The sequence below is a fragment of the Colobus angolensis genome, unplaced genomic scaffold (genome assembly GCF_000951035.1).
Source record: "Colobus angolensis palliatus isolate OR3802 unplaced genomic scaffold, Cang.pa_1.0 Scaffold11, whole genome shotgun sequence".
Taxonomy (NCBI): Eukaryota; Metazoa; Chordata; class Mammalia; order Primates; family Cercopithecidae; genus Colobus; species Colobus angolensis.
This window is the reverse complement of record NW_012112030.1, coordinates 11349669-11365894: the sequence shown is the minus strand read 5'-3', so window position 1 is coordinate 11365894 and position 16226 is coordinate 11349669. Positions and strand designations below refer to the sequence as shown.

The window sequence follows — 16226 nt, the reverse complement described above, 5'->3', positions numbered from 1 at the left end:
TCTCACCGCAAGCTCCGCCTCCTGGGTTTACGCCATTCTCCTGCCTCAGCCTCCTGAGTAGCTGGGACCACAGGTGCCCGCCACCACGCCCGGCTAGTTTTTTTGTATTTTTTCGTAGAGACAGGGTTTCAGAATCTCTGTCTGTTGCTCAGGCTAGAGTGCAATGGCGTGGTCTCGACTCACTGCAACCTCTGCCTCCTGGGTTCAAGCGGTTCTTCTGCCTCAGCCTCCCGAGTAGCTGGAATTATAGGCACCAGCTATCAAGACCGGCTAGTATTTGTATTTTTAGTAGAGATGTGGTTTCATCATATTGGCTAGGCTGGCCTCAAACTCCTGACCTCAGGTGATCCACCCGCCTCAGCCTCCAAAAGTGCTGAGATTACAGGCATGAGCCACCCCGCTAGGCCCCATGAACTTCTAATAAAAATTTCTCTCTCCTTTGTGCTGTTAAATAACTTTGTACCTCTTTTATAATATTTATCTCATTCTGCCTTTTATTAGTGCCATTTGTGTATTACGAGTACCATTTTTTGACGACAAGGATCCTGTCTCATCAGTCTTTGTCTTCACGTCTCAGTACTTAGAACAAATTCCAGGTAGAAGGTGCTCAATTAATGTTTTTCTACTTACATTGAATAATGAAAAACATAAATAGAATCTTAAATGTTGACATTACGTGAGTTAGTGATTTAGCTGAAATAGTTTCCTGGTCTTAGACTAATGAATAAGAATCATGATATCTTAGAATTTCAAATTGTCAAGACCTTAGAAGTAATCTATCATAATCCTTTCCTGATGCTCATCAGAATGGCCTCTCTTGCTTTCCTATTGAGTACTCAGGCACATTAGGCACATGCGATGTTGCTTATATTGGTGATGGGTACTTAGTAGATATATGCTTATTTTACCCATTCATTCTTCCATCCATACATCCATCTATCCATCCATCCATCCATCCATCCATCCATCCATGCATCTATCCATCCATCCTACAATAGTGCTTTATATTAGTGGTGTTACTAAAATTAAGCACTTCAAGTTTGAGATACATTTGAATTTCAATATTTTCCTTTAATAATCTGATAAACTGTACTAGAATGTCTTCCCTCTTTTTTCTGCCATAGGGCCACTTGTCAGTAATAACTGATGTCTACTAGATCTGGGTAAGTTACTTAATTATAACCTTTGGTAATAATATAGTAGGTTTTATTCAAAGATTGCAAATCTATGATTGTATTGACATATTTTAGATTTTTCTTATTGAATATTTTGCCCAGTTCTTTTTACATTGATATAAAATCTGTTTTAGGTTATTAAACATATGCATTTTCTTTCTTTGCACTGGACCAGAATATTTCTTAGGATAAAAAATAAATATACAGCAAAATATAACTGAATTATTTTTTCACTGTATTTGATTCTTCAGGAGACTTACCAGTTCTGTGCTGTTTAGGTTCATGACTGACACCACTGTACTCAACAAGGGTACTTTTATTAAAAGTTGCCTCAGATACCAGCTGAAAGGTGATATTACTGTAACACATTCCCGGCAGCCAGTGATTAAATACTGTTTTTCCCTTAAAGAAATCTGTGAAGAGAAAATCAATTGCATGAAAAATATGGTCTTCTAAATGTCACACACTTCTGGAAAGTTTGAAACAATTATGGTTAAACATTCACAACATAATACTTCCTTCAACTACTGTTATGGTCAATAATAAAGAGTTAGTAGAAGGCTAGAGACGAAACGTTGAATGTTTAGACTCAGTCCTGAAGGGCTTTTTCTGAAAAAATTCCTAAGAAAATCGAACACAATTGGAGTTAACTTTTTATGATAGGAATTTTGGGGTATGTATTAATTGAAGGAGATAATATAAAGAAATTGTAGACGTTAAGTTTACAATGGCCATTTACTTTAAGATAAAAATTCAAGGTATTTTGCCACCTTATGACCTGAAAAAAAGCAATTTTACAAGAAAAGTTTTCATTTAGAAAAACTAGCCTAATTTAAAACTGGTTTATTTGCCAGTTTGAAGACAGAACCTGCCCAAATAATAAAAGTTTGGACTCCACTTAGAAAACTTTAAAGAGAATAACAATAAACTAAAATTCCAATCCAACTCAAAACAAATGAGAGAAAAAACTAAAAATACCACTTATTGAATTGAAATCTAAAAGTAGATTGAAGAAGTAATAAGAAGTAATTGACTTAAGAATGGGATTATATTATTTTAAAATTTGTGATTAACAAAAGTTTCAGTAATTGCTTTTTAATCATTCATAAATACATTTGCATATGATCTATAAACTACTTTCCATTTATTAATTTGCAGATTATCTGTTTTCATTGTAAATAAACAATATAATAATTTGTGGAATTTATGCTTCTTTGATTTTTTCTTTTCTTTTTTTTTTTTTTTGAGGCGGAGTCTCGCTCTGTTGCCCGGACTGGAGTGCAGTGGCCGGATCTCAGCTCACTGCAAGCTCCGCCTCCGGGGTTTATGCCATTCTCCTGCCTCAGCCTCCCAAGTAGCTGGGACTACAGGCGCCCGCCACCTCGCCCGGCTAGTTTTTTTTTTTTGTATTTTTAGTAGAGACGGGGTTTCACCGTGATAGCCAGGATGGTCTCGATCTCCTGACCTCGTGATCCGCCCGTCTCGGCCTCCCAAAGTGCTGGGATTACAGGCTTGAGCCACCGCGCCCAGCCTGATTTTTTCAAAGTTTAAAAAAACTAAATTCACTGCGTGTATTTCATTCATTCATTCACTCATTTTGAGATGGAGCCTTGCTCTGTCGCCCAGGCTGGAGTGCAGTGGTGTGATCTTGGCTCACGGCAACCTCTGCCTCCCGGGTTCAAGCAATTCTTCTGTCTCAGCCTCCTGAGTATCTGGAATTACAGGTGCCCGCCACAATGCCCGGCTAGTTTTTTTGGTATGTTTTAGTAGAGACAGTGTTTCACCATGTTGGCCAGGCTAGTCTCGAACTCCTGAACTCAAGTGATCTGCCCACCTCGGCCTCCCAAAGTGCTGAAATTACAGACGTAAGCCACCACTCCCAGCCCCACTGCTTATATTTTAAATAGTGTCGCAGAAAAAATAAATCCATGGAAGAAATGAGTGTGTAAAAGCAGCAAGTCAAAGTGACATTTTTCTGGATGTCATGCTCTGTGTGCTTCAATACTCTTTCTCTTCCCACCAATACATGTTTCCAGCTATAGTTAGCCAACTCTGGTAGCATTACCTACCTCCCACCCCCACCCGATGTGTCCTGAGAGTATTCAAGTTCCTTCACTAGGATTCACTCCCAAATGAAACTGAATGCCCTCTCTTCCCTCTCCCTCCAGCCCCTTCTACCCAGAGAAGTTGATTTTGTTCCTTTGACTAATTTCAAGTATTACTTCTCCTGGGCTCTTTTCTCTCCCTTCCCCACAAGGTTCCCAGCAAGTGAATAAAAAAGCAAAACTAATTTTTGTATGTTAATGTATTCATTTAGCTGGTCATACAGCATCGCATTTGAGGATGCTGGATCATCTCCAAGTGAAACTTTGCAAAAGGCACCACTCTGGCTTCCCAGTCCCAGAAATGCCCATCTATCATACCCAGAAGGAAATGGTTACTTGTGCTTCTAAACTTAAGTCTGAATTTATTTCCTGCACCAGGCATGCTGCCTTAGGGAAGAGGAACATGTAAGTGATAATAATTTGAGTGTTTCTCATGCTGTACACATGACACATGACTCTCAAGAAATGAACCAGATGTTCTAGGTTTCCTCATAGCATGATTTTCATAAGTCAATAATTATTTTTAATGGCTCATTTATAGGTCAAATTGTGAATTATAAAACCTCTTTGCAGTAAGAGAGAACATCATTTGGGAAAAGCTGTGTAAAAAGTGAGGGTCATCATTGATTCAGCCTTCCTTTTGCTGCTTACCTTTATATAGCATTGTCCGGAAGTCTTTACCTTCCCAGTAGCTAATGTTCACTCTTGTGAAAACGTTATATTTTTCTGGGTAATGAATTTCAAACAGGACTCCTGTTTCAGGAGAAGGTTTATAGTCATATATGGAAACACTGGTTACAGGTAGAGGTTCTACAGAAGTGAAGCAAATGGAGAAAGGGAAAAGAAAGAGGAGAGAGAAAGACCGATATCAATACTTGAATGAACCAAGGATTACACCTACCAGAAATTCACACATATTTTCACTGTCTGTGGGCACTATACTCCTCAGTACCCATGAATTGAATGTTCTTAGCAGTAATTAATAAAGTACATTTTATATAGTGCTTTCTGATTTTTGAAAAACTTTTACATTTATTTTTCCTTTTGCAACAGTCCTGATATCTAGGAAGAGCAAATATTAATATATCCTTCCCACTGATAAATAGAATGATGACTCACAGACTAAATTACTTGTCCAAGGTAATTTAACAAGTACATGACAGTCTGTATCTTCAGATTCCCAGTTTATTTTTCTTTTTCTCATGCGAAGGAAATTTGATATTAGTAACAGACCGGTAACAGAAAATAAATTTTGGCTCAGACCAATGATAGTTATATGATCATTTATTTCTTCGTGTGAGCATAGCACTTATTTTTCCATATGAGGTATAAAATTTTAAACTGTCCAATGTTGTAAAAAATATATTTTGTGGTGTTTATCAAGCCACTTTTTCTATAGAAGTTTAAATAAAACATTTCTATTTTGCTTGAGTAGTTTATTCACTGGAAAACTTTAAAAATACTCATTTTTAAATATCCATTATCTATATATGTCTGTATTTCCTCCCCCTCCCACTGTCCTGCAAATTTCTTGTAAATAATGCATTTTGCACCTTTCTGAAGAAGCTATTAAACAGATTTGACTTGTATGCATTTTATTAAGAAGATATGTTAAATAATTTCTTTTGGGGTCACCTGTAATTCCAGCATTTTGGGAGGCCAAGGCGGGTAGATTACCTGAGGTTGGGAGTTTGAGACCAGCCTGACCAAACGGAGAAACCCCGTCTCTACTAAAAATACAAAATTAGCTGAGCGTGGTGACACACGCCTGTAATCCCAGCTACTTGGGAGGCTGAGGCAGGAGAATCACTTGAACCTGGGAGGCAGAGGTTGCAGTGAGCAGAGATAGTGCCATTGCACCCTAGCCCAGGGAACAATAGTGAAATCTCAAAAAAAAAAAAAAAAAAAGAAAGAAAAAAATATGAAGATAAATAAAATTTAAAAGCTGTTGGAACCCCAAAAATCACCTTAAGCATGCGAAAGATGTAACTGTGATCTGAGTCACATATAGTTATAACTTCTGTTCTCAAATTACAGATTAACTCATTTTATTTTTCTTGTTCTGTACAATGACTAGAAGGAATTAAATAATGTCAGGGACAAAAATCTCCTGCCTTCTTAATTAATGACCCCTGTTGTAGATTAACTCTCCCCCTTTGTTGTCCTGCTTTGCTTAGGCCAGATGACAGAAAACCTATACATAACTATCACACTTTGTGTAAAAAAAATGTTAAATGTACCCTTCCCCAAAAGAAACACTGCTTATAACCAATGAAATTTCCGTTAACTAGGTGTCAACCTTGTATGAATAATTTTTTGTAATCCTGATAAAAACTTCTCTGTCTCTGCCTATAAGAAATGAGATCCCAATTGCACTACTTCAGAGCACTGACTGAATGCTTTTGGAGGTGGTGTTTCCAGGTGGTCTAGCCTCACACTTTGTGCTTGAAAAAACTCTCTTTAAATGAGATGCTGACCCTTTTGACAATTTTAGATTGACAGAAAAAATTTTTTTGATTCACAATTTCAGAATTGAGGGGATTCTTGGACATCATCTATAGCCTGACCTAAAGAAATGTCCTTAGTTTAAATTTACATTCAAAAAATTTCGATTTCAATAACATGAGAACTCCAAATTTGACTTAGTTCTTTCAATAAATAACTATTGAGTATCTAGTATGTCTCAATCTGTAGCAGGTTATATTTTATTTTGTTGCTCAGGGTCTTCTTAATCTATCTTTGCTTTTGACTTTAAGAAACCCAGAAATAATTGAAGCTACATGTTAATGCTTTGATTTTTCCTGAAATTTTCGGAAAAACCAAGCCAACATCTACAAAAATGTTAGGAAGACCTTCAGACTCCAGTGTATTTTATGATCATGTCACTGTAGACTATGTGCTATAGTCTCTGGTTAAAAGGTTTGAATTTTATCTTTGCCTCATCCCTAGTCTTCCTACATGCGGGTAACATTTCAGAATGAACTCATGTACTCACTTATGTACCATGTCAACCAACCAACCAACCAACCAATCAACCAGCCCTCGAAGACTCTGTTTTGAGTTCAAAACTCCCAAAGAAGTTTTGAACTGCTTCAAGTTCTTTCTTTCGACCCAGCCTAATTTACTCCCATGGAGTCTACCAGATCCAGCTATTGACTCTGGCCCTGAGAGAACTAAAATGAAAGGAAACAGAAAAAGCAGCCATGGAGCAGTAACTCCTCCACTGTTGCAGTCCTGTTTCACATCCTCATCAGGGTTTCTTCTACTGAAAAGAGAAGTTAGAAGGGCACTTAATCTTTCATGCCCTGAGGCGTGAAGTCTGCACATCAAAGCCACGGTCAAACTTTGAAATTCAAGACAGACAGGAGGATTAGAGAACAGATATTTTATTTTCCAATTTTTTTTTTCTGCAACAAGCTACTTAAACTTTAAGAGAATGTCTTAAAATGCCTGTTTATATGTTTGTTTTATATGTTTCCCTCAGCTTCAGTGTAAATGACCCAGGTCAGCTGAAAATCCTGTTGATGTCTAAGCATTACTGAGGAGTATTCAATCCAAGAACTACTGTTTTTAGAAGAACTCAAATGTATAGAATAAAAATATTTTACATTCTCGCCAGTGACTTCTCTCATCATCTTTCTTTTTAGAAATTAGGTGTTGTGGTATAAACCAGTGCTATAGTTACTAACAGGCATTTCAGTGATGACAAGGTTAAATCCTAATCTAAGTCAATAGTCCTCACCCTGTCAGTCACTCCATTGTACTTCCCTTTCTTTTCTTAGGACCAGCCTGGACTGGACAGAGAAATGGAGTTGTTGGACAAGGTGAATCATTTAATATCTTTGTTCATGACTCTCTTGTCCACAGATGTTTTAATTTTTCAAATAAATAAAGTCTTAGAAAATGTAGTTGAAATTCCCTCATGTAACTTACCCAAACCCCATTCTTTTCCCACCATGACCAGAAGGAATTATTGCTCTGAATCTGGTATTTATCTTCTCATGCATGTTTTTAAAACATATATTTGTAAGCATCCAACATTGTTTCATGTTTTAAATTATTATGTAAATTATCATAACTATCCTGCAGCTTGTTTTTATTGCCTAACATTGTTTTAAGATTTATCACTCTTGATACAAGAATATAAAAAAATTTCATTTTCGTGTCCATTTTGCTATACAACCCACACAATATACCTGTTATTATTTTAGTAGAGTAATTGCTTTCAATCATTCACTCTTACAAATAATGCTGCAATAAATGTTTGTAGCATGTCGCTTTAGGTGGCAAATCCTGAATAGTAGGGTCTACACATCATCTGTATCAGATATTCTTAGAAAGTTTTCTAACTAGATTAGGGCAATTTACATATCTATTAGCAGTGTATGATAGTTCCTCTTTCTCCATATTATCTTCCAACATTCGCTGATACCAGTCTTTTTAATTTTTGCCACTCTGAGGTGTGTGAAATTTTGTCTCTTTGTTTTAATTTCCTGCTCATGGAGATGAATTATTTTTTCTTATGTTTTTTGGTCAGTCAGCTTTCCTTTTCTTAGAATTGTTAAATTCTTTTGCCTGTTTTGGGGTTCTTTTTCCATCTGCTCCTGCTAATTTGTAACACAATCTTTGTCATACACCATATTCCCATTGTCATTTTTTTTAATTGTGTTCTGGACTTTCCTTCTGGATTCACCTTTTTTCTTGCTGAAATCTGTGTATTAACAGTTCTTTAACTCAGAGCTATGGGTGTTAAGTTCTCTAGGCTTTGTATATTAGAAAATTTCTTTATTTTATCTTTATTCTTAATGTGGTTTATTCTTGATGTATCTGGGCATAAAATTCTAGGTAGACAGGTATTTTCATCAGTACTTTGACAATGTTGTTTTTTTGTTTTCTTTCACCAGTTATTGCAGAAGGGAAGACTTCTGTCAGTAGAAGAGTCATTCCTTTGTAGATACTTTGCTTTTTTCCTCTTGCATCTTTCAAGCTTATTTATTTATTTTCATTTAGCCTTAATAATCTGATGATACATAATAGCAATAATATAGCATTATATATTTAGGCATGGTTTTAGTTTTGAATTACTCTATTAGGTACTTAGTTGGAATGCTCTGTCAGTCTGTGAATTCATGTCATTCTTCAAGTCTTGGAAATTCTCATAATAATCTCTCCAAATATTGTGCCCACCATTCCCTCCTTCTTTTTCATGAATCCTTAAACCTTCTTAGAGCCTTTCCCACTTCCATGCCTGTGAATTGCCTCACTGTGCTATATTATGGGGCAAATTGCATGGTATTATCCTCCAATTTACTAGTTCTTTGTAACTGTTATCAGTATAGAATTTGTCCTATCTACTGAAGCTTTTCAATTAGTAAACTTTAACTTTAATCAATCAAATTAATTTTACCTTGTTTGATGAAAAATTTTAAATTAATTTAAATGATTATGTTTTCATTTATAAAAGTTTTAATTTATTCATGTTTATTCTATATGTTTTTATTTCTGCACATTTTTTTTGAGATAGGGTCTCATCATGTTGTCCAGCCTTGATTTGAACTGCTGGAATCAAGGGATCCTCCTGCCTCAACCTCCTGAGTAGGTGGAACTGTAGGCACAGCACTGCACTGTTTTTGCCAATTTTTTTTTCACTAATTCGCTGGTTTCAAAAACTGGAGGCAGTTCTTACATTTATGTCCTTGAACATTATAAACATAATTACATTTTTGTTAAATTGCTATTTAAAATACAATCTGAACAGTTATAGCTGTTTTGATATCTATCTTTTTTAGCATAAGTTTTTCATGTGTTTTGAGACACAGGCTCTGGGCTCATTTGATGCTTTTTCATCTCCCCATTTCTCTCTTATTATGCCTTGCTTTTAAAACAATTAAGCCATTGCATCCTGTCCGCCCACCAAAGCACCCGGTCTACAACAAGACACATGACATTATTTTGCCATTCTTAATATTGTGGATGATATAGTGGTTATCACTATAGATTCATTCACTGAGTGAGAGAGTAACTAGCCTTGGACCTTGGTAGTAAGATGCCTATGTGTCCCCTGCATCCTCCGGTCTTTATATATGTATTTTTTTTGTTTGTCAAACAGGAAGAATCTTTGCTATAAGCAGAGAGCCTGGCACTGTGCCCTGTCTAGCATGGAGCATTTCAGTCCTTCTGACTATACTGGGGTCCAGACTCAATAGTGTCTTTGCCAGACCCAGAGCACAGAGGGCCCATTGCTTCAGCCCATTTCCCCACTTTGAGTTTTTATTTTGTTTCTGGTTCTTAGAGAACTATTGTGGTTTTGGGTCTGGAAATGTGCTTCTGCTTTTCTTTTTGCTTTGTGGTAGGAGCAAAAAGTGGATGACAAGAAGAATGGACTGCATTATTTTGACAAGAAATCCTAGCCTAAGTTCCTAGTTTTCTCTTTAATAAAAAATGACATTTAGTATGATTATTTTTTCCCTCATTAGGTGTCTCATATAATGAAAACTCATGTTCAAACTGAACAATATTTTATGCCCCCGAATTATCTCTGAATCATTCAAGAGAGATCTTGAATAGGAAAGTTTCAAAAGTTCTGGATGTGACTATCTCAGAGAAGAGACAAAGAAATAAAAGCAAATGTGGAGCACATACTGTTTAAAGAAAACAAAAGTAGCTCTGTATTACTTATTAAATGCTAACTGCTAAGAATTGCTCCTTTCTGAGATTGCTCTGTTTAGCCGGACTAAAGAATGAAAACTAAAGAAGCAATTGTGTTCATGTTCAGTAACCTCTGATGTGACCAACTGAAGAATGTGTCTCTTCCGGCCAAGTTCTCTTGAGAGGGAGGATCTGGGATTATACCCTCACTTCTGACGGCAGGCACAGGGAAAAGGGACCGGACTGAGGCCAGAGCTACTGTTTGGTGTTTAGATGATGATTTGAGACCTGACCTGGCACCTCAGCTACATCGAAGCGTACCAGTGAGGTAGGTCTGGCAGCAGCAGCTGCCCATGGTCCAAGCTAGGTGGTGACCATCACACTCAGTACCTTAGTTCAAGTCTTCATCATTTCTTTCCTCGAGCATTTCAACAACTTTCTAAATTATTCTCCCTGCCTCCATTCTCACCTTAATTTTCTTATTCATTTCTGCTCAAAATTTCAATGTCTGTAGGCTACTTGATATTCTCACTTTAGTAAGAATCTTTGTCCTAACCCAGTCACCTCCATCTCACTGATATTTCCCTGCCCAATGTGTCTCAATCTCCTTCACTTCTGACACCTCAAATAACTTTCTATTTAGTGCCATTGATACATATTCTATTGATTGATCCTGTACTGCATGCTTTGTTAAGGAGCTTCCTTTGTATTATTTTATAATGCCCCCCACCAAATAGGTACTCTGATTATCCCAATATTACATGTTATAATGATATGACAGATCAAGTGAGCAAACTACAGTCCACAAAGCCAAATCTTCTGCCACCTGTTTTTGTTTGCCTTTTTTTTTTTTTTTTTTAGACGGAGTCTCACTCTGTCGCCCAGGCTGGAGTGCAGTGGCTGGATCTCAGCTCCCTGCAAGCTCCGCCTCCCAGGTTCACGCCATTCTCCTGCCTCAGCCTCCTGAGTAGCTGGGACTACAGGCGCCCGCCACCTCGCCCGGCTAGTTTTTTGTATTTTTAGTAGAGACGGGGTTTCACCGTGTTCGCCAGGATGGTCCCAATCTCCTGACCTCGTGATCTGCCCGTCTCGGCCTCCCAAAGTGCTGGGATTACAGGCGTGAACCACCATGCCCGGCCTTTGTTTGACTTTTAAGCTAAGAAAGGCTTTTACATTTTTAGATGTTAGACCTAAACAAAAGAAGAATAGTATCTCATGGCACATGAAAATTATATAAAAAATCAAATGTTGGTGTCTCTAAATAAAGTTTAGTTATAACATAGTCATGATCATTTGTTTATGTATCGTGTGTGGCTGCTGTTGATTGCAACAGCAGAGTTGTGTAGTTGCAATATAGACTGTATGGCTCTTAAAGCATAACACACTTATTATCTAAGACTTCATAGAAAAAGTTTGCTAACCCCTAGAATGAATTATAGATTTGAAAACTAAGATTTAGAGAAAGTAATCATCTGCCCAAGGCTATACATATGGTTGAACGACTACCCCAAATACTTGCTTTACTCGCTTGATAATTTTTCAATTCCAATGCAGGATTCAGGATCTCTTGGCTTGCAGCTCTGCTACAAGAGCACTTTCCCCATTCAAATCCTGTTATGTAATTTCTCCCTCATCACTTATAGGTTAAAGTCTAAATTCCTTTGCAAGGTACTTAAAATTCTTCAACATTTCTAGCCACTTTTCTTGTTATTTTCTGGAACAGCTAACATTTGCCATCTTAACTTCTTGCAGTACCAAGTGTGCCATGCTATGTATGCCTCCATTATTTGCATATATGATTCCATTTGACTCTGTAACACTTTCTACTCTTTATTCTTTTGGGAAATTTTCCTTCATTTTTTAATGATTTTGTCTTCTGTGCTGCCTTCCCAGTGCTCCCTAGGAAGGCAAGGCAATCTCTTTCACATAATTCTTTCAGTGTCAGAGGCATTTGAACCATGGGAACCCCATCTTGAATAGGGACTGGGTAAAATAAGGCTGAGACCTACTGGAGTGGACCTTAGTGATAAAACAGGTTGCAGTAAAGAAGCTGGCCAAACCCCACCAAAACCAAGATGGCGATGAGAGTGACCTCTGGTTGTCCTCACTGGCTCATTGTTCGCTAATTATAATACATTAACATGCTAAGAAACACCCACCAGTGCCATGACAGTTTACAAATGCCATGGCGATGTCAGGAAGTTACTCTATATGGTCTAAAAGGGGCAGGAACCCTCAGTTCTGGGAATTGTCCACCCTTTTGGGAAAACTCATGAATAATCCACCCCTTTGTTTAGCATGTAATCAAGAAATAACCATAAAAATGGGCAACCAGCAGTCCTTGGGACTGCTCTGCCTATGGAGTAGCCATTCTTTCATTCCTTTACTTTCTTAATGAACTTGCTTTTGCTTTGAACTATGCACTCGCCCTGAATTCTTTCTTGCCTGAGATCCAAGAATCCTATCTTGGGGGTCTGGATTGGGACCCCTTTCTGGTTACAATAGCAGTTATCGTATTATTTGTAATGGTTTTTATTTGTCTCTTCCACTATAGTATAACATCTTTGATTATGAATGTTTTTATCTATCTTTATTTCTTTAGTACCTAGGACATGGCACAGAGAATGTACCTGATAACTAAAATAAAAACTCATGATTTTTATTTAGAATAGGTCTGTATAGAATATTATATTTGTAGAGTGTCTCCTTGTGTATTCTTTAATGTGTATAGCCACTATCTGTAGAACTTCACTGACACGTGACACAGCTGTGTGTATGTGACATTTCCTCAATTTCCAAGCAACTGATTCCAGGTATCCTTTTACCTGCTGAGAAGCTACCCCTTCCCTCTGAAGTGCATGCAATATACTGAAGGTTCTCAATCAATTAAATATTAATGAGGTGTCACAGCCTAAGGGTTGTGAAATTCTTTTGAACTGGCCAAATGACTCTGCTATGCCAAATTTATTCTTTGACATGTTTCTCAGCTTTCTCTAAGAGTGACAGACTCAGAACAACTATAGCGAAATATCAAAGGACTGCCCTGGGGCCAATTGCTTTGTCATTACTTATTTCATCAAGACAAGCATCTAACACACAATAAATGACTGCTACAAAGGTACTCTTTTATTCTCAAGAGAAATATGTCAACTCTGTGAGCAGATACTACAAATGTTTTCCAAACTTGTTTAAAAAGCTTTCAGTTAGAAAAATAAAGATGGCAAAAACACATCATTAACTGACAGATAATGTTAGTTTCAGAGCTCAAAAGTTATCTTAGTCATCATGTACTTGAATTCCCTCTTTTATGAAGGTAGAAGCTGAAACCCAAATGTCACTAAATGCCAGCTCATACCTAATGTCACAGAAATATTTGTGCACTAATCCCCACTTCTTATATTCCAAACTTATTATTGCTCCTTAAATTTGGGATAATGTAATTGAGCCTTTAACAGTGGGGTACAAGACAATATTTGATAGGCCATCATGAATTAATTTTACTCTTTGGAAATCAATACGTGTTTTGATTTCTTCCCCTTAACATGTAGAAAGCCCCAAGACAATATCACTTCTTCTCCACCTCAACAAGCAAAAGCCATGTAATCCATGAAATCATAACTATTCTTGAGGTTACAGGAGAGGTAAGGTAGCAAGTCAATCAAGTAATATGAATTCTAAGGCATGAACAACCCCTCTGGAGAGAGGCAACACACTATTTCACCTTTTGGCAAAGCACAGCAGGAAGAGGATACAACATTGAAGCAGGTAAGAAGAAAGCGCTCCAATTTTAACGGATTCATAAAGGCTAAGTATGGTCTAAATGGATGCATAGAATTGCTCTGTCCAATGTGGTAGTTATTAGCTACATGGAGCTATTTAAATAAAATTTTAAATGAACTAAAACTAATTAAAATTAAAAATTAGTGGCTACTATGTTGGACAATATGGATATAGAACATTTCCATCATCCCGAAGTTCTGGGTCACCACTAGTCTAGACTAACTGGGAGACGCAGACACAAATAGAGTCTACTGTCTCTCTCTCGCTTTCCCCTTGGGCCTCTACCCCATGCTCATGAGGACTACCAGAGGCAGTCTCATGAATATAGGGGACTGGAGAGAGCCTCCTTCTGGGGGTTGGGGATGGGTGTGGGAGGCGACAGGCATGCAGATGATAATTGAAACCACTAAGAGGCCAACAAGAAAACTTACTTCTCTGGACCTTTCCTGAATACAAACCTTAATGTATTGTGGAGGGGCAGAAAAATCTTTCCCTTCCAGTTCTCAGGAAAAGATCTCTTCTTTTGAAGGGTGAATAGAAACAAAAGACGCCTGATCCTGGGAGAGGAGCAGAAACTCTTTTGGGCCCAGAGTCCTACATTGATACAAAGTAGAGTATCAGTGGTTCTGTTACCACTGGAGAAGAGGCAGGAAACTCTCTGACCCACAGATTTAATGTCGAATTTCAGTGTCAGTGTAATTTGAGGGGTAAAAATGTCAAGAATGTCCCGTCGAACGTCACAGGGTCTGCCTAAGCCTGAGGCTGGACCATGAGAACCAAGAACATCTTCTGTCCCCGCCAAAAAGTTAGCGATGAGAGAAAAACAAGAGCAGTCTATTGCTGGAGGAGCTCTTCTGTGGTGCCAGTGTTCAGGGCTTGCTGCATACTGAGGGTGGAATTGAAACACTGAGAAATACCCCCTATCACTCCTGGCAGCCTACCATGGGAAGAACTGGAAATCTGTGATGAACGGAAGGTGTCTAATACCTCAAACCCAGCTCAACTATTGACTAGATTGACTCACTGCTCATTCTACCTAACAGCCTAGCAATATGGTAAATTCAAATTCAACCATAGAAATAATTGTATTATATTATAATAATAAATATTAATAATTACATTACATGTATATTGTCTAAACCTACACATTTAAATTGGTAGTAACTAGCTTCATATGGCTATTGAGCAATTAAAATTAGGCTAGTGCAGCTTTACTTTTATTTAAATTTAATTTCTGTTTGAAAGTAAAAAAATGGGTAAATTTGTATGTTGATTATATGTTGAAATAATATTTTGAATGTAATGGATTAAGTAAACCATGTTATTAAAATTAATTTCACCTTTTTAAAAAGCATTTAAATATGTCTACCAGAAGATCTACTATTACATATGAGGTTAACATTCTCTTTTTATTGGATAGTGCTGCCCTAAGTACTCCAGTTAAAAGACAGAGATTTTTAGATTGGAAAAAAAAGCAAGACTCAACTCTGTGCTGTCTACAGGAAACCATTTTACATGTAAAGACAAAAGTAGGCTGAAAGCAAAAGGATGGATTAAGTATGCCACACAAACACCTAAAAAAGAAAACTAAATGGCTACTTTAATATCAGACAAAAGGGAAATTAACACAAGGCATATTGCTTGGAATATAGAGGGACATTACATATAGTCAAAAGGATCAGTTTATCAAGAAGACACAGCAATCTTAAAAGCTTTTGCACCTAATAACAACAGAGCTTCAAAATATGTAAAGCATAAACCAAAATAAGTGAAAGGAGAAATAGACAAATTTACAGTTACAGGTGGAGACTTTCAGATTCCTCTATCAGTCATTATTAGAAAAAATAAACAGAAAATCAGTAAGGATATAGAGTGAACAAACAATGTGACCTGGTTGGTACTTATTGAAACTTCACCCAGGAAGTGCTCACAGAATACACAGCAAGAAAGACCATATTTGGGCCCATAAAACAAATCTCAACAATTTTCAAGTAAATGAATCAGATAAAATATATTCTGTGATCACAACAGCACTTCCTCTAGAAATCAATAAAAAAAGATGTCTGCAAAATTTCCAAATGTTTGGATATTCAACACACTTGTAAGCCCTACAGGTCAAAGGAAAACATCACAAAAGAAAATAGAATATATTTTAATGGAACTCATCATAAATGCTAAGTGATATTCTAGAAATCTTTTAGCATTTACTTACCTATCAAATTTCTTCATGAAGGCTTAGCTAAAGGGCTGAATCATTCAGCTGCAACTGATGAGGAATGGCTGAGTGCATGCTCAGAGATGTTGGATCAGCAACCGTCATTACAGTCCTAAATCTATTTTTCTTTGTGCCTTATTTTTTTTCCTGTGGATCTCTCCTATTACTTCCTCAACTAAATTGAACTAATATTTATGTATTATCTATTAAGCAAGCATAAGCCTTGGGCTAGGTGTTTATGAAATTATGGAGATAAGTAAGACAGCTTTTGATTTCAAGGAGTTTGTATTATAGGCATGTGTC

At 37.1% G+C, this 16226-nt stretch overlaps 1 protein-coding gene across 2 annotated transcripts in view; it reads right to left on the bottom strand.

The window, feature by feature from the left end:
• Nucleotides 1-16226, bottom strand: part of PTPRO (protein tyrosine phosphatase, receptor type, O) — a 278428-nt gene that overhangs the window by 102506 nt on the left and 159696 nt on the right. For both annotated transcript variants that reach the window (XM_011954422.1, XM_011954430.1), the window contains exons 3-4: nt 3932-4090; nt 1436-1588 (exon numbers count right to left, since the gene is read on the bottom strand). In XM_011954422.1, coding sequence (XP_011809812.1) covers nt 1436-1588; nt 3932-4090 — 312 coding nt within the window. The remainder of the gene's footprint in view (nt 1-1435; nt 1589-3931; nt 4091-16226) is intronic.